Genomic DNA, 18,690 nt, shown 5'->3' with positions numbered 1-18,690 from the left:
AAATGTTCCTCGCCACGGGATAAGCCTCCCGTTTGAAGGGGTGGGGGTGGGGAGTGAGAAAAGGAAAAGGAAAAGAAACAAAGCAAGAAAAACTTTACTAGAGCAGCTAGCCCGAGCTCCTAAGGATCGCGGCGGCCGGGTTCCAGTTTCCTAGAAACGGGGATCCCACTCCCCACTTCCCCCATCCCCACCCCCTGCACCCCGCTCCCCGCCTCTCTCTCCCCCTTCCCGCCCGGCTCTCCCCCTTCCCGCCCCACCCCCACCCCCACCCTCGCCCCCTGTGGGGCTCGTGGGCGTGTATTTAAATCCATGCTAATCGGGTGCCGGCGGGCGGGGCGGCGTGCCTGCGCCCCTGACAGCGCGGGAGGAGACCCTGGGAGCCGCACGGCCAAGCCTCCCCGCCGGGGACCGGTCCCGTGCGCTAGCCCATGCTGATCCCCGCCTTTGTTCTCGGGCCGGAGCGGAGACATGCGCGGCTGACGATGGAAGTGGAGGACTCGGGCGGCGTGGTGCTGACCGCCTACCACTCGTACGCTCGCTCCCAGCCGCCCAGCTCCGAGCCGCGTTGCGCGCCCCGGGCCGCCGCCAGCCACCCGGGCAGCAGGTACCCAACCGCGCCAAAGGGCAGAGGTCTCCTGGGTTTGGAGGTTCCTGTGCAGCTGGATTTTCCGTCAGAGCACAGGACCAGCATCTCTTGATTGTTGTTTCGAGTTTGGATGGACTCGCTGAGTGAGCCTACCGTTCTTTGTATATTGTCCTTGATTGGAAGTGGGAAGCGCACCCAGTCTCAGCCGGCAATGGCTAAAGACCTTGGCTAGGAGAGGTTAGCAGTAGAGCTGTGTTCTTGATAGAATTTGCTGATAATAGGCATACGCCTCATTTCTGCCAAACTCACCTCTTGTACTATTGGGGAATTAGAAAAGATAGTTTAAAATGAAACAGCAGCTGATAATGAACCAAAACAAGGGAAAATACATTACCTCAAGTCCGCAGACGCTATCGAGAACTTCTTTAGTAACTGTATTTCACATGAGCTAAAACATAGATGGAGAGATTTTCCAAAAAGGAAATAATCAGTAGACTGTTAAAAACAGTTTTATTTCTAGCTTTTAAAAAAATTTTCAACTTATGATATAAATTAAAAAAAAACCCTTTCGATTTATATGTATGCGTCACTATTGTATTATTGCCAAAGTTGCCTCTATCAATAAATGCAATTACAATTTTACTTGGATCAAAAGAGGTCTTTAAGCTTCTCACTCTGTGCCTTTTAGATTTACTAAATCAGAGATCTGTGTTAAATTACTCTGTCAGGGTTCATCTACTTGATGCAGCATCAAGGCCAATGAGATTTCTATTAACTAAACAAAAATATATTAGACCCTTAGGAAGTTTCCTTGGGTGGAGAAAAATATTACACTAATAAGTGAGATGATTTGATGTCTGATACATATTTAGGAGAAGTATTACTTGCTTAAATATGACTATTTATCTGCCATGGCTCCATTGATGAACAGTTTACTTTATGAGTGGGAAGTTGGAGTGGCATTGTTTTTTTGCATGTTTGTTTTCAGTAACATTTTTCCTCTTGCTTTTATCTTTAGTTATGTGCTAAGGATTACTTGTTTCCTAATTGAATTGTCTTGCATGGCTTTCAACAGATTGTGACTTTATTTCAAGGAATATCCCCTTGGCTAGCATCCATGAGAAGAGCAAACTGTATTGGCATGAGGTCTACGTTGGGCTTGGCTAACAAAGAAAATACTGTTTCTTCCAAAAAGAGAAGGTCGAGGGAAATCAAATTTTTATATAAAGACAATAAGAAAATAACATTTTTCTTCCAGCTTTAAGAGCTGTGCACATTCTTTTTATTCGCTACTTGAAGGTACAAACTTACATTTGTCTTTAGGGTGTTTTCTTTCCTAAGCCTGATCCTTGGCCAAAATCACTCAAATTTTGAGTAGCCACATAGATGTAAGCGACTTGATGAGAAACAGGGGCCTCGTCTGTGCATGGTCAGATGGTCCTGGTGTAGCTGTCCAGTCTGGCTCCCTGCAGCTGTCTAGGAGCTAGAACCAGATGGTGCCATTTGGGCTATCTGAAATCATATCCCTTCCCAAAGCAAACTGGAGAAGTTCCATTAACTCAGCATGTGGTCTCGTGGAATAATAATATGTGAGAGCAAAAGAGCTGCCTAGGATAGCTCATGTTTTACCATACAGTTGCCAATTAGGTTTATGTTGCCTCAAGTTTGCCTTTTTGGTGACTGCCCTGCAACCTCTGCATAGGAACCTTTGTGCCACTCACCCTCTGATGGAAGAGATGGATGACCTCCGCCCCCTAACTCCTCGGTCCCCTGTAACAGCAAATCAAAAAGGTTCCTGTATGTGCAGGGAGCCAGAGGACACCATCAATCATGAGTCTGATAACAGAAATAATCAGGCCCGAGTTATTAACCTTTGACTCACTAACTGCTGATCAATACTCCCTTTCAAGCCAAGGAGCAAAATCATATTGTTCTACTTATGAAGAGAGCACTCTCTCTTTCAAGACTACCCTTTCCTTTAAATTGCTTACATATGTGTAACATAATTGTGGAGCAGTGACCAGTGGGGCACCAGGAAGCGTGGACTATTGTATCTGACTTATGAAGCATCGTCATTCTTTAGCTCTGGGTTAGCATAGTTTCAATTCACAGCAAACCGTCTACTTATTTTCCAAGCTTCTGTTTCATCTAACTTTATGTGCTATTGACTTTTTGGGGACTATTTTTTTTTCCACTAAAATAAACTCTTTCTCTCTCTCTCTCTCTCTCTTTTTTTTTGGCTTTTGCTATTTCTTGGGCCGCTCTGGTGGCATATGGAGATTCCCAGGCTAGGGGTCGAATCGGAGCTGTAGCTGCCAGCCTATGCCAGAGCCACAGCAACTCGGGACCCAAGCCGCATCTGCAACCTACACCACAGCTCACGGCAACCCCGGATCGTCAACTCTCTCTCTTTCTCCATTATTCTCTTTTCTTCATTATTGTATCCCAAGTGCTCAGAGCAGTGTCTGGCCATTGTAGTTGCTGAATAAATTAATGAATTCTTACTAAGATGATAAAATGGCCAAGACAAAATGGAAGATTTTTAACAACAGAGGTCAGCCCTTTTGTACCTACTATGTGCCAGAAACACAGTAGGCGTCAGTGATAAAAGATGAACAAGACAAAGATCCTGCCTTGAGAATGTGGCCATTTACCTTTCAGACCAATAGGATTTTTAGAAAAAGCTTGAGATAAGTGGCAAGATTTCAAAATCAAGAAGCTTCAGATATAAATCTGCACTTCACTGTCCCATTTAAAAAAAAAAATTCAAACGATCCAGCAACTCAGGCCTCCATGGGCTGACGATGAGTAATGGCTACTCCTTGGGACCCCTCTCCCTATTACTCTTCCACATGGATGCCAGGTGTCCATTGCACTTTCTTTTGGGGCTTGCCCGTTTTATTTTATTAAAATAAATAGCCAGTATAAAGTGTATTTGCCAGTTTCTCAGGAGCCAATATAAAGTATATTTGCCAGTTCCTCGGGTTTGGAGTCCCACTGCCAGACTGTTCGTCACGTAAACCATTTCCTACCATGTGACCTTGAGCAGTCAGCTTCAGCTGCTTAGACTAGAGCCCAACACCAAGGAAACATCTGCTCACTGTAGCTGTTTTATTGCTGTTATCACTTTTAATAACAATTGTGGATGTAAAGAGGAGTAAAACATTTTGGTACATATTTTCCAAACTTACTCCTGCAGGAAAGAGGCTCAGGAGTATAAGAATTTGTTGGGAGGAGGGAAATCAATTCCTTATCTCACAGACATTCTATATTTACATTCTATTGTAAAGATAAGCGAGAATAAAGGGTTATAAATTCTCTCTTCTGTTAAAACAAATGGTTGGAATTGTCTTTAAAATTGTGTGATTTTTAGAGAGTCTCAGCTCCTAGATACTTATTCAGAATCCAGGGTGAAACATACGTTAACATATGTTCCAAATTATTTCACTTGCCAAATGAAAGGTAGCCAAAGATAAAGCCGGCTACCTTGTTTTACAAAGATTTCCTAAGTTATGTAAGGTAAGTTATACAGCCATTTTGGCGCAGGTAAAGTATAAAATGGCCATGAGTATTTCCGATGTTGATCTCCATACACCATAAACTCCCAGAGAGAGGACAAAAATAGAGGAAGAAAAGAGCCAACTGTTCCTCAGAAACAAATATAGAAGCTCGCCAAGGTTAACCTAGGAATTACAATTCTGCAGCAGTGTTAAAACTTACAATTCTGCAGCAGTGTTAAAAGAGTGTATTGTTTCCTAATAGCACAGCTATTCATTGAGATGGGAATGATTTGATTAAAATGGAATTAGGGATGAATAGAAAGTAACTCTTTGTGGAAAAGATTAAAGTTAGCAACTTTTAGTGACGTAGTTATTGGTATGTTCCTGGATTGACATCAATTCATTAAAAAGACATTTATTTCAAGGTGCCAGCTCTTGTTCAGCTATGCATTAATGTAGGTCTATATGAGCGTATAGACATATACACAGGTACACCAAATTCTGGGCGTAGTAGGTATACTTTCTTAGAGGATTCAGAAAGAATAATGAAAGTGGATTCTTAAGGAAGAATAAGGTCATTCTTTATGTGATAGTTGAAACCAGAGTTGGTGTCTCTGGTTTCTTTTCACAGTGGGGACTCTGCTGACTGTAGGTGCCTCCATGTGTAGAGCTGTTGGAAAACATCTGGCACATTTCCTTTGATCTTGCCATTTGGCTAAATGTTTGGCCAGTTGCTCTGCCCATTTTTAAGCTGTTCCTTTCTCTCTGATCTTTATTCCTTAATGTATCCAAAAAAATTCAGGGAACTTAAACTGTTGTAGAACCATTTTCATGTGGATGAAGGTGGGAGCTTTTCCTTAACTTTTTATTTTGATGCAATTTTCGACAGAACCAGAAACCTTGCAGAAGTAGTGCAGAACGTTCCCAGGTAACCTTCTCTAGCTTCTCCTAATGTTAACATCTTGCAGAACCGTGTTCTATTATCAAAACCAAAAAATTAATTCAGCTACAGTACTGTTAACTGTAACTATAGACTCTATTCTGATTTCAACAGTTCTTCCACTAGAATTGGAAATTTCTGTTGTAGGACTGAATCAGGAATTCCACGTGGAATTTAGTCATCACTCCCAAACTTCCTATGATCCATGACAGTCTGTTGTCTTTTGTGACCTTGACACTTTTGGCTTACCAACTCCTTGTTTTGTAGGAAGTCCTTCAGTTTGGATTGGGCTGATGTCTTCTCATAATTGGATTGAAGTGATGCATTTTGGGTGAGAATTCTAAAGAATGATGTCAGTCAGTGCCTGCCATGTTTCCCTGCTGAAAGTTACTTCTCCCCCCGCCCCCCCATAATTAATAAATATCTTGGGAGAGACATTTTTTTGACTCTGCCAACAATCTGTTTCTCCTCAAACTTTCCTCCTCTGATTTTAGCATCCCATCCATCTATGGATCTTGCCAGTAACATTTATTACAGTGATGTTCTAATAGTGATTTTCTATTTTCTCATTCCTTACATGTTTGGTTTATTTTACATACTATAAAACCCACATTCAGTATTCTCTCTAATTTTATTACTTGTATCTTTTCCTCCTTGAAAAGTGTCAACCAAATATAATGTAACCTACTGTTCTTTTCACAATTTTGTCACAAAGTACAATAAAGTGGTTTTGTTTTTTCCGGTCTGAGTTTATGAAACTTATAAATTCCCTAATTTTCCAAGTCCATGATTTTTTAGAAGCAAAATTTTATTACAGGCTTCATAGAAAAATAATCAGAAAATTGCTAAATCAAATACTGTGTTCAGAGGTGGTGATTATTAGATCCTACTTTGCCTGGAGCTTGTTACTGAGGCTCTTTTTCTGTTTTCTTAGAAGTGTGCTTGCATCTGATGGTAACCATTTTCCCCTTACTAGTGTTCCTGAAATGTTACTGGAGCATTTTGCAAATGTATCATCACTAAAGCAAACATTCTACTTTGTATATAATCAACATTTCTTCTCATTCCATCCTTAAATTAAACTATTTCACTTTTGAGGTCATCTCCATTTTCTTTTCTCAATCTGTAGTCTCTAGATTTCAGTTCTTGCAAAAAATAGAAGTAAAATGTTATACAGCAAAGTAAAGGAAGGGAATAAAATATTTCTCAGAAGAAAGTTTTGGAAATAAAGTTTATGCATTTAAATGATAAATTTTGTTTTTAAGCCTCTTAAGTATCTTCATTTTTATTTTTATTTTTTTTGGCTGCACCTGTGGCATATGGAAGTACCAGGGTCAGGGATCGAATCTCACCCACAGCTATGACCTACACTGCAGCTACAGCAATGCCGGATCCTTTACCCACTGTGCTGGCCAGGGATCGAATCTGCAGAAAGTAAGATCCAAGCAGTGAGTTATAGGTAATCTTCCTAAGGCTCTTTTTAGGCAGAAAGAAGGGAGGGCAATTTTTAATTCTTGAACCCTTAAGTTCCTATTCTTAGAATTTTTCATTTTATTTTATTAATTGCTTTCTTTAACTACTAAGGTAGATGTCTGTAGCTAAACACACATCTTTCACTTCGTTTCTTCCATGTGATTTGTGATATAACAGTTCCTTTTTTTTTTTTTTTTTTTTGCTTTTTAGGGCTGCTCCTGTAGCGTATGGAAGGTTCCCAGGCTAGGGGTCCAGTTGGAGCTGCAGCTGCCAGCCACAGCCACAGCCACAGCCACACAGGATCCAAGCCATGACTACGATCTACACAACAGCTTATGGCAACACTGGATCCTTAACCCAGTGAGTGAGGCCAGGAATTGAACCCGCAACTTCATGGTTCCTGGTCGTATTCGTTTCCACTGCGCCATAATGGGAACTCCAATATAACAGTTCTTAATGCAGGTTAAGCTATGCCCTGTGAGAATTAATGAGGTTTTCCTCTTTTCTCTCCTAATATTTAATTGAGTTTTCACCTTATCTTGATTTTGAGGCCAACTAAGGGACAAGCCAGTCCTGGACCATGCCCATGTGAAGAGCAGTTCTGTTCTACACGTGGCTTAGAAATTTAGGATAAGTTGAGCGAGGTGGTGCAATGCAGTCCAGAATTCAAGCCTTCCCTCGTCTCCCATAAACCTGAGCCTGGTCCCTACTTATCAGTGATCTTGTACCCATAGGAAATGCTGAACCTAAGTTGGGCTTCAAGGATTTCTGATTAGAAAATAAATCCAGGGCCTGTTGTAGTCTGAACTTGAATCTTCTGGAGAAGTCAGAATCAGAGTGGCCTCCAGGGCGTGGGCACTTGTGTTCATCTTCCAAGGCATTCATTTTGATAAACTTTGGTTTTAGAATACCGCAACTACAGAGACGAGACAGTCATTTTAGTTATATATAAACAGTGTGGTTGGGGCTTCTCTCTAACTGCCATGTCTTTAAAAGTCTTCTCTAACTATTCTTAATCAACCAGGTTGTCCAGAGTGTATTACTAATAGGAACTAAGCATCTTGAAAGACCAGTAATAAGTAAGGACTAATCTCTTGTGGTACAGCTGGGAAGCAAAGTATAGGACTTCTCTTTTGGTGCAATGGGTTAAGGATCTGGTGTCACTGCAGTGGCTGGGGTTGCTACTGTGACTCAGGTTCCATTGACGACCAGGGAACTGCTGCATGCTATGAGCATGGCCAAAGAAAGAAAGAAAGAAAGAAAGAAAGAAAGAAAGAAAGAAAGAAAGAAAGAAAGAAAGTGTCTTGCTGAAGACCTCATAAAGAATGACCAGCTTGCTGAGCCAGGCTCTGAATTTGTTCTGCTGGCACCTGGTCACTTGCTTCCATTACCTCCGAGCCCTCTCAGGCCACAGCATGGACTAGTGTGTTCTGGAACAACAGCAAGGAGAACATGGAGGAAGGGAAAACTAGCTCCTTGATGGGAGAACATTAAGGGTCTAGAACTGGAGAAAAGGTAGGGACTGTTATGAGCATGACATTTCCTTTTCTTCCTTTCAAATACTCTTCCAGCTCCCCATGCACTTTATCTCACCAAACGTAACTTGGAGAGTCTCAGAAACACACTTGCTGTGACTTTTCATTGGCATCTTAAAGAAAAACATTTCTGACCTCAATAGAGTAAGCAATTAAATGGGAAAAGAGCTGACTCTAAGTTTCCGCAGATTCTGTTTTGCAAAAAACAGAGGCTGCCTGGCCCCCGTGATTTTTAGCATACCACAACTTAACTTCTTTCTTCCTCCCTTATAAACTCAGTGATTACAAGGTCGACTTGGCAACTGTTTTTTGTAAAATCAAAATTGTGCTTAGTTGCAGAAAGTTCCACTCCCGAGGACTCCCACCTCTTTAGTTGCTGGGAGAGTGTAATTGGAAAAAGCAGGCCATGTTCTGCCTGTTTAGAGCTGTGTCATCCTTTGTGGGGCAGTGAGTCAACACCAGCTAAAACAACATGAGTCATTGCTTAGAAGAAGCCCAAGGGAAGCTGATTTCAATTATACCAATCCTAAACAAACATGATACTTCTCTTTTCCAGACGCTAAAATAGTTCTTAATGTAGGAGGTAAAAAAATTAGCACCAATTCTCTTTAGAGTTCATGGAAGTACTTGGCTACTCAGAGGACTTTCTAATATGTCTTAAGAAGGAACTGTCTTCAGTTAATCAAATATTACCCTGATTTATTCTCTCTTCTGTCTCTTCCATTCCCACTCTGCTCATACCCAATTCAGATCATTACTCTTTTAATCTGATTTCAGAACTATTGAATTCAAATTCATAAAATAAAAAATGTGATTTTATAACTGTTTGCTTATTCTGCTCCAGGATCCCCCCATGTGTTTATTTCTCTAGAGTCTAAAAGATGGTTTTAAGGGCCACCATGACTTGGGGGATGAGAAGTGATTTGGAAGGCCAATGCCATTGTTCAAGTGAAGATGATGAGAGCCTAGACTAGGATGGTTCCAATATGGATGGAGGAGAGTAATGGAGTCTATGGGGAAAACAAGCAATGAAGTGGGTATGATTTGGTGATTAAATGAATACTGGAGGTCAGGAAAAAAATCTTGGATTTTTGTCTTGGAGTGTTATTAAATTGGGAATTCTGGTAGACGAGCATATTGTGGATGGGGGAAGTTTAGCCTATGAAATGTTGAGCTCAGTGTATATGCCCAGCTGATAGTTGGCTGAACATCTTGGAAGCTTGGGAGGGATCTCAAGGCTGAAATATATCTCTGCTCTGTATTCCTGGGAGACTTAAGTATCTGAGAGATAGTTAAGACTGGGACTGGATGAGATGTGGCAGGAGAGAATAGAGTCTCTACAGAGATAGCAAAGATGGAAACCCAGGGAGCAGTGCCAGCGAGGGAGCGGCAGAGTTTGGGAGCCTCTGATAAAGCTAAGAAGGACAGGAGCATTCTGGAAGCCAAAGCCTTGGGCTCGGAAGGAGTGGACAGCCATATCAAGGGAGCTAAATGACCAGTAAGGTCAAGATTAAAAGTCATCCACTGGCTTCGTAGTGTGGATAACACTAAGATCTTAGCTGGCTTGGGTTTAATGGAGGGAAGAAATGTAAGCTGGTCTGTTGCAGGTTGAAGAGTAAATTTGAGGTAAAGAAACAGAGGGAGCAAGTTGAACCCTTTGTAAAAGCTTAGCTTATGGGAAGGTCAAGAGAGAGAAAGGCACAGTGAAGGGAGGAGCTTTTAAAACTTAGCAAAAAGAGCTGAAAATTGGCTAAAAGTGAAGAAGGAAACCTAGCATTTCTAAAAGACGAGACACATTTAGTCTCCTACTTATAATTCTGTGCTAGCATTTTTGCATATAGGATGAACGTTTGTCACCGGCCCTGCAATAGTTTGTAAGCACTTCTGGGCCAGGAGCATTGTCTGTTTTCTTCATTGCTGACCCCTTAAGTGCCCCCCACCCCCTCCATTAAAGGGCCTGGCACTCAGTAATGTCTTAACAAATGATGGCTGAGTAAACATAGTGAAATGGAAATGGACCTCTCCTTGGGTTGAGAAGCTATTAGGGAAGTCTTTCAAAATCTGAGCATCACTTCCTTTGTGAAGTCTTCCCTGACTGCCTCCTCCTGAAGCAGGTTGGTCCCCTCCACCTTTATACCTTTTCTACCTCATACCTTCCCCTAGTGTTGCTAGTGTGGCACTTGTCCCACTACCTACTAGTGGTACTTACATAGCTGACCTCTCTAACAATGAAGAGTTTGTTGATGCCCAGGACCATATCTTAGTCATCTCAGTGTCCCTGGCCTAACTCAGTGCCAGGTACATATATGTTTATTGAAGTAATAGTAAATTAATTATTAAAAAATAATAATTCATGAAATAATAGTAAAGGTAATATTCCCATCAAATACAGGATGCTATTTTCATAATTTTGCTATTTTTTGACCTTAGAAATATTAGAAATCTTGAACTGAGTTTGTGTTGGGGAATACACTGTTGTGACCTTACATACTATCTGCTTTCCCAGAATCTACTAAGTTAGCCTTTAGTCATAGGATAACATAAACTCTTGGTAACATGCTATGAAGTAAAGAATAATGAATAAAAATCAAACTGGTAAAGACTGTAGATAAACATGCCGTGACGCATAAAACTGAGAGCTGCATGGATAATTAATAGAAAGTAAATATACCCTGCGTTGTTTCAAAGATTAAATTTTGCTTAAGGGCCATTTCACTCATTAAAACAGGGAGAACGTAACTCTAGATTTTTCTAGTAAAAGTGAAATTGAACAACCACCTATTGAGCCTCCTTGTGCCAAATACTTTCTTAGGTTCTGAGGCTGCAAAAATGGAGGGACTGTTAACAGGTGTTCCAGCTGCATCTGAAGTTCAGCTCCTTGAGGGCAGAAACTGTGTCTCCCCAGCATTAGCCCACCGGCCCTGAGTGGATGCTCAGGATTTGAATGGTTGAAAGAATGCCTGAGGGAAATAGCATGAGGTGCTTTGGAAAAGTACAGGAGGTATAACGGACACTTGGGGCTTAAACTGGTGAGAGTGAGAAGGGGGTTAAAGAAAGCATCTGGGCAGAGTCATAACTAGATGAAGTCTTAAAGAATGAGCGTGAGTCAGGAGGAGGAATGAGAGTGGGAAGAGTGTTTTGGCAAAAGAACCAGCCTGAGGAAAAGGGACAGCCATGTAGCCACAGTTGCTGGTATGCTGAGACTGGGGAATATGAGACCAGCCAGGGAGGGTGGAGACCACTTAATGTGCACTTTGGGTAAAATGACGCGGGTCAAACCAAACTCATTTATATGCCCAGTTTCTTCATTAGGATAATGAAGGGCTTCCGTTAGTTGATCTCTAAAGGTCTCTTCTAACACTTAAATTCCTTTTTCCTCTATTATTAAGTTGGAAATGAAGGTAATTAGATAATCCTGGATTTTAAACCAAAATTTGGGCTCAGTCCTGTACTAATTTTGTAATAATGCTTTTCCCTTTCTCGTTTAACTTTGCTTATTTGAATGATCTCTTGGGTATTTATACTGTCTATGCAGTCAGCGGGTATTGCTGTCTCATTTCGTGCCTTTGATAGCTCTAAAGTAAAGTTTGCTTTATTTCAAACAAGCTACCAAAGTTAAGATACTGTATCAGTAAGATATGTGTTTTTCAGCTTTGCTTCGAAGAAATAGAATCTGTCCAATAAGCAGAACTGATTTTTATTTTTCAGATGATTATAGATTGGTAGCCCGATTAATAGAAATGTTAGATACTGTTTAAGAATGCCATGGCACTTTATTATTTGTTGTTCAGGTTTAAAACAGAGCCTTTATTAATAACTAGATTTTTTGAAAGAAGAATTTATTAATATCATATGTGCAGAATTTAATACTTCTATTTATATTGATGTAAAATTAGAATAAATTTAATACAATTTAAATAAAGCAGAGACTTCCAAGAAACATGTAAACATGTTGTTGTATATTTTCTCTGTGTTTTTTAATAATCCAGTAACACATACCCAGAATTTAAGGAGAAAAACCTGTTTTGGCTATTTCCTCATTTTTTTCCTTTTGAGTTTTTATGGAAGGCTAGGTTCCCAAACTGAGGTATCTGATGGCATAGTGCAAGAATGTGAGGGAAATGGGCGTGGAGGCCAAGAAACCCTGCCCCAGCCCTCTCCCCAACCCCTGCCTTCTCCTTTCTCTTGTAACTCACTCTCTCATCCATTACTGTGGAGGGAAATTTGTATAATGGCAATGACCCTAAAGATCTCCAGGATTTCTGAAGACGTATTTCCAAACAAAACAGACCTTTATTTAGTGATTATAGTACCTTAATAATTTTAAAAGTTGAGGGAAAAAAATGTATATGGTTTTGTGTCTGCTTTCCCTTACTTGAAGTAATGGCTTTGTGATTCTAATACATCATTTCATCAGAGTCTGAAAGTGGTAAAAATGTTTGTAGACCCTTCAGTGATTTTATTTTATTATTGTATCTGATTGTTATCCAGCTGTCCCACAGGCCTTGGCTGTTGCATAAAAGAGGGGCTAGGCAAGGGAGCAGGTTTCACTTAAAACCATCACAATATCAGAATCTAGAGACATCACTCCATGGTGGGCCCAGGCAGAATTGGGAATTAAGCATTTTTATTTGTGGCTCTTGCTCAGTTTGCTTTGTCTTCCTTTGGCCCGTCCATTTTCCTTTGCTATCCTGCTTAGGGATTGTTTGATTTCTACTAGGGAACTGTCTGCCTAACACTTAACACTTAAGCCTGTTTTGCAAGCAAAATACAGAGAATTTATTCTTTAGAATATGTAAAACTGAAAGGAACCAGGGGTTTCACTAATTACAACCTCTCACTTTTCAGTGAGGATGTTGAGTCTCAGAGTGGTAACTTCTCAAGGTCACAGAGAGTCAGTGGAAGAAGAGCCCAGGCTATTCAGAACTGCCAAGTTTTAGCTAGTGTTCTTTGACCTGTTCAGTTTGTGATGGATATGAGTGCTGTCAAATGTGCTGTCAGCTGAACATTTGGGTAAAGTGTCTTAGCTCATATGTTAAAGGAATGAGAGAGAGAGAAAGAGAGAGAGAGAGAAAGAACTAGGAATTCATGTGATAGTGTTCTGGAAACCAAACCAAGGTTTGGCCAAGAAAGGATTAGAACACAACTTAGAATAGATTTACAAGGAGATCCTGCTGAATAGCATTGAGAACTTTGTCTAGATACTCATGTTGCAACAGAAGAAAGGGTGGGGGAAAAAATGTAATTGTAATGTATACATGTAAGGATAACCTGACCCCCTTGCTGTACAGTGGGAAAATAAAAAAATAAAAAAAAAAAAGAAAGGATTAGAGTTACACATTTAGCAAACTGGTTAATTGATGGAAAAAAAAACAAAAACAAAAACAGTATATTGACCACTTTGTCCAAATAATGTTTTAACATTTTAAGTGTGTGAGAAAAATAAATTAAATTTTTGACTGAAAAATAGAGACCTCTAGATTCTTGGTCATTCAGTTCATTCATCCATTTATTCTTTCCTTTAATTTCTTTCTTAGCATGTATCTTCTGAGTATCTTCTCTGTAGGGCACTGTGAAGTATCACAACTAAACAAGATGGAGTTTCTTTGTTTGAGGGGCTTACAAGGGAGCCCAAGACCATTGGGAACCATGTCTTGTTCAGCTCTATGCCTATGGAGAGAACACAGGCCTTGCTTCCTAAAGGACAGAGAATCACTGGAAGATGTGGGTATATCGGCATATGGGTAGGGTGTGGTGCAAAGAGAGGGTGTAAAAGGGGGCTAACAGTTCAGCTTGAAGGTACTGAGAAATTGGTAAGAAAAGTAGTGGTAACTTCTATATGTATATTTGCAAGATTTTTTTTTGCAGGATGGGATTGGCTTAATGAATGAATTGTCAGAGGGAGTTCCTGTTGTGGCTCAGCAGTAATTAACCCAACTGGCATCCATGAGGCCACAGGTTAGATCTGTGGCCTCACTCAGTGGGTTAAGGACCTGGCGTTGGTCAGAGCTGAGGTGTAGGTCACAGACGTGGCTTGGATCCTGTGTTGCTGTGGCTGTGGTGTGGGCTGGCAGCTGTAGCTTCGACTTGACCCCTAGCCTGGCAACTTCCATATGCTTTGGGTGTGGCCCTAAAGAGACAAAAAATAAAATTAGAAAAAAAAAAAAAAAGGAATTGTCAAAAAGGTATCAATTGTTACAGTCAAACCAATGAAAATAAATTAATGAAAGTATCTCACCTTGGGAGGGTGTCCTCAACTCTTTATAGATTGAAAATTAATTTTGAAAGAATCTGACTGAAACATAAACTTAATTCTTTCAGAACTTTAGAAGAGTTTATTATACCCCCCTAGTTTACCCCTCCAAACAAGTAACCCATACAGAATAGCTTACGCCTTGAGTGTAGCTGGCTTAATAGTAATCAGAAACATATGCTGGAATCCTAGTGTTTCAGCCAAAGTCCTGGTCTTTAGACTTCACATTTAACATAGCTCTTACCCTCCGTTAACTAGGCTTGCAGTTGGATGACATAGCTGGATGTTGTGGATGACAGATTTTCCTACTGTTGTGCACCAGAGGGATACAGGGCAGGTGGGGGAAAAGACTAACTCAACACTAATGAAACCCTGACCCCCATATGCATTTTGGTAATTCCATGACGGCAAGAATGTTACTAATAACAGAGCAGATTTTGTAGGTCGTCTTGAACTTGGTCAGCTGCAGTTAAGCCCATGGCTGCTGGTGCTATGGAATGTACCCCTATTTGTTTTGGGAAAGTGGTGAAAGAGATTCAGTTACAGGTTTTCCATCTTCCTGGAATAATGCTACCCCTAGAATAGAATTCTCCACATACCCAAGGATGATTGGACCTCAAATTTAGCAACTATTCAATTAAATGTACCATTTACTGCATTAACATCTATTTTGGGGAACTGTTTTACATTTCACATCCAGGATATCTTTTTTATGGTCTTAGGGTGACTATATTTAAAACCAAATTATAAATTGTATTGTCAAAATTATTTGATGAACTATTGAAGCAAGGTAACTTTTCACAAATAGCAGGTATGGCAAATAGTATTTTTTAGAATTCCTTGCTCAAAGATATACAGATGAAAGCCCAGAATAATGGATTTTATGTTTTCTTGATACTTCTACCTTGGAGACCTGAGCTGTATTTTTACACACTGAAATAAGAAGAGTTACTTTTGTCATATAGTTCTTAGCTTTTTCAAGTCACAGAAGTCTTTGAGAATCTAATAAAAGCCCTGACCTCTATGAAAAGTCCACATATGCATGCTGTACAGATTTGCATGCATTTTCAGGTGATTCATAGACCACAGGTTAAGATGTTGGTCAAATTATTTAAAATTTTCTCTCTTTTTTTTTCCATCCAAGTTATCTTTACATTTATAGTTATCAGGCCATTTTATATACCTGGAGAGCAAGATTATAGTATTAATAGTGTTTCCTTGGGACTTTTGAACTAACATGGGACAAGTTCAATATAAAGACAACTAGAATCCCTGCTGCACCGAGACTATTCCTCCATGTCACCTCCTGCATTCAGGACACTTCTGGGTGGCACTGCTATGATGGAAAGTGTCTGTAGCTCAGGCATTTCTGGCTGATTCAAGGGAGCTGGCAGGGCAGAAACTGGATGTGCCTTGGGTTTATGAGATAATACCTGTGTGAAGGGGATGTTTCTATTCTTAGCAGTGAAAAATGTGGGCAGCCAGCATTTAATGAGATCTGGGCACAAGAAGGTACTAAGTTTTAGTCATTTCTCGAGGAAAATGTAGAAGAAACGTAAGCCTTTTAGTATTTCACACATGAGGGGTGGGAGTTGGATAAAATTGTTTTCTAATAGGAAGATAGGGGGAATTAATCCTTTCTTTGACCCTCATGGCCATAGTCCAAGGCCAGTTTTCCTAAATATGAGTTTGTAGGTATTTGTTGGATCCCTGTGCAGGTGTGTGATCTGCACATAAGACCACGAAGACAGAGAGAAAATGTTTGCTTATGTAGATAGAGCATTTCTGAGATTGGAGTTGAAGCTTGTAGTACTGCTCTGACCAATGTAATCATAACAAGAGGCAAAAAATGTTTGAGTTGAAAGTTAGAGCAAACAACTTTTCTGGTTTGTTTGCACATTATCTACTCAGTAGCCATGCTGCACTGAAAATAGATCCAGAAAAGGTGAGCTGAAGTCTTGAGTAGCAAATTAGTAGCATTTCTTCATAGGAAAGTTAGTAAAGTAAAAGCCAAACAAATCCTGCCCTTTCCTACAGACATTTCCTGGCAGCACTGTCTGGCAAATTTCTGGAATGGATAGTTATTTCTTCTCACCCAGAGTTTTATGTCCTGCCTGCTTATCAAGCACTTTGTAGCGTATTCGAGGTCCCAAGTGTCCTTAGAAAACATCTAGCCTTATTTTTCCAGTGAGGAAACAGGCATTAGGCAACTCAAGCCTCCAGTATTTGAACATTTCTGTACCATTTTTTATGGGAAGGACTCATATCTTCTCATGTTGTCTTGTCATTCCTGTCCATTTAAAGGGTAGAGTCAAGACAGAACAGTCCTCTGTCCACAGACTGTCAAGTGGTGTGTTTATAACCAAACATGAGTGTTTGTGGGGTGTTTGGCACCCATTGATTTAGGACTGCACTCCTCCTCCTCAGGCCTGGGGATGGAAGGCACATTTAGAGTAGTGTGGTCACTCTGTCCTTCTAAAAGGAGTTTTTCAGAACTGGACGATGTAATTATTTTGCATTGACAGGTCTTCTCATAAAGTGAAGTGTAGCTATCTTCAAGCATATACCCTAAGTGCACATTGAAAGTTCAGTGAGGACCTTAGGAAGGAAAAAGTGGTATCCTCAAAATGTCATTTCTTTAAAAAAATTAAAAAATTTCCCAGATCTATTATGACAGACAACACTATGTAAGTTTAGGGTGTCAGCATAATTATTTGACTTACATATATTGTGAAATGATTACCACTATAAGTTTAGTTAACATCCATCATCTCATATAGATACAAAAAGAAAAAAAAGTTTCTTTCCCCACAACTATGGTTTCTGATAAATTTGAGCTCAGTTCCCTTTGCTGGGTTTCTTCCTCTGTGTCCTGGCCTTTTCCCGTAGGAGAAGGCAACACAGACTCTCCATACCCCTGGAGTTGCCATGCCCTCACCTATCTCTGGGCACATCCTGTAAAGCCAGCACGGGTCCCAGTGCTTGATGCGTATGCAGGTTAAAGCCCCGAGGTTTTGTTTTGTTTTGTTTTTTGCTTTCAGGGCACACTCGTGGCAGATGGAGGTTCCCAGTCTAGGGGTCTCATCGGAGCTACAGCTGCTGGCCTACCCCACAGCCACAGCAACGTCAGACCTGAGCCTCATCTGCGACCTACACCACAGCTCACGGCAATGCCAGATCCTTAACCCACTGAGCAAGGTCAGGGATTGAACCTGCACCCTCATGGTTCGTAGTCGGATTCGTTTCCCCTGAGCCACGACAGGAACTTCAGTCCCGAGGTTTTTACTCCTAGGAAGTAGGTACTATTTTGCTTCTTATTTTACAGGTTTGGAGATAGACACAGAAGGTAAGTAATTTGCCCAAGTATGGCAGCCTCACTCCAAAACCCACACTGCTGCTTTTTCTTTTTCTTCAACAGTCTTAAAAATGTACATAACCCAGCAGATCCTGTGCTTCTTACCCACGCCCTCTGCCCCCTCGTCACACCCTTCTTCCCTTGTGAAGAGCCTTCTCCCAGGCTTCACCTGGTTAAGCCGCATCGTCCCTGAGGACTGGGCCACAGCCGATGCTGTCTTGACATCCTGCCCTAATACCTTTTCCCCTTCCCTCACAGTCTGTGTCTACTTTGTCTTTTGGTGCTCTCGGTGAATCTACTGCTGCTCTCAAGTTATTATTCTCACCGCTAATGATGATGTGACTTCTCATAGCTGACGCCTGCTCCCAAACGGCATGCGGCAACCTAAGAGCTAGAGCCGCAGGGTATCCTGTGATCTCAGGGTCCAGCCACATGCCCCATAAATATTTATGAAATGAAGCGAAGGAGACCATGGATGATTTTTTTTTTTTTTTCCTCCAAAACTAGAAAACAAAGTAAACAACTCCGGTTAAGACTTATCATAGAAGGAGTTCCCATTGTGGCTCAGTGGTTAACAAATCCGACTAGGAACCATGAGGTTGCAGGTTCGATCCCTGCCCTTGCTCAGTGGGTTAAGGATTCAGAGTTGCCGTGAGCTGTGGTGTAGGTTGCAGACGCGGCTCAGATCCTGCGTTGCTGTGGCTCTGGCATAGGCCAGTGGCTACAGCTCTGATTAGACCCCTAGCCTGGGAACCTCCATATGCCATGGGAGCGGCGCTAGAAAAAGGCAAAAAGACTTATCATAGAAGACAGTTTCTTAAAGTAAGAAATAGAAAATGAAACACCAAGGAAACACAGGGAAATATTAATCAGGGTCAGATGCCACGTGATCAGCTGCTTATGTTTTCACTTTGTCAGATTTTCTCTCTTGTGAAGAAAAACATCCCTGTGAGGTAAAAGAAAAAGGAAATACTTTTGTTTTTCAAACTAAAACGACAGTGTCCATGACCTCATTGGAGACAATTCTTGGAGATAATACATCTCCTGT

At 40.9% G+C, this 18,690-nt stretch overlaps 1 protein-coding gene across 3 annotated transcripts in view; it reads left to right on the top strand.

The window, feature by feature from the left end:
* The first annotated feature begins 299 nt into the window (after positions 1-299).
* The window catches only part of ARHGAP28 (Rho GTPase activating protein 28), a 155,625-nt gene continuing 137,234 nt past the window's right edge, over positions 300-18,690 (top strand). For 2 of the 3 annotated variants that reach the window (XM_047793752.1, XM_047793751.1), the window contains exon 1: positions 301-604. In XM_047793752.1, the coding sequence (XP_047649708.1) occupies positions 429-604 (176 nt within the window). In that variant the 5' untranslated portion in view covers positions 301-428. Of the gene's footprint in view, positions 605-18,690 lie in introns of all 3 variants that reach the window. The other variant, XM_047793753.1, reaches the window with a different exon arrangement.

Source organism: Phacochoerus africanus, chromosome 8 (genome assembly GCF_016906955.1).
Source record: "Phacochoerus africanus isolate WHEZ1 chromosome 8, ROS_Pafr_v1, whole genome shotgun sequence".
Lineage (NCBI taxonomy): Eukaryota > Metazoa > Chordata > Mammalia > Artiodactyla > Suidae > Phacochoerus > Phacochoerus africanus.
This window is presented reverse-complemented; position numbering and strand designations above follow the sequence as displayed.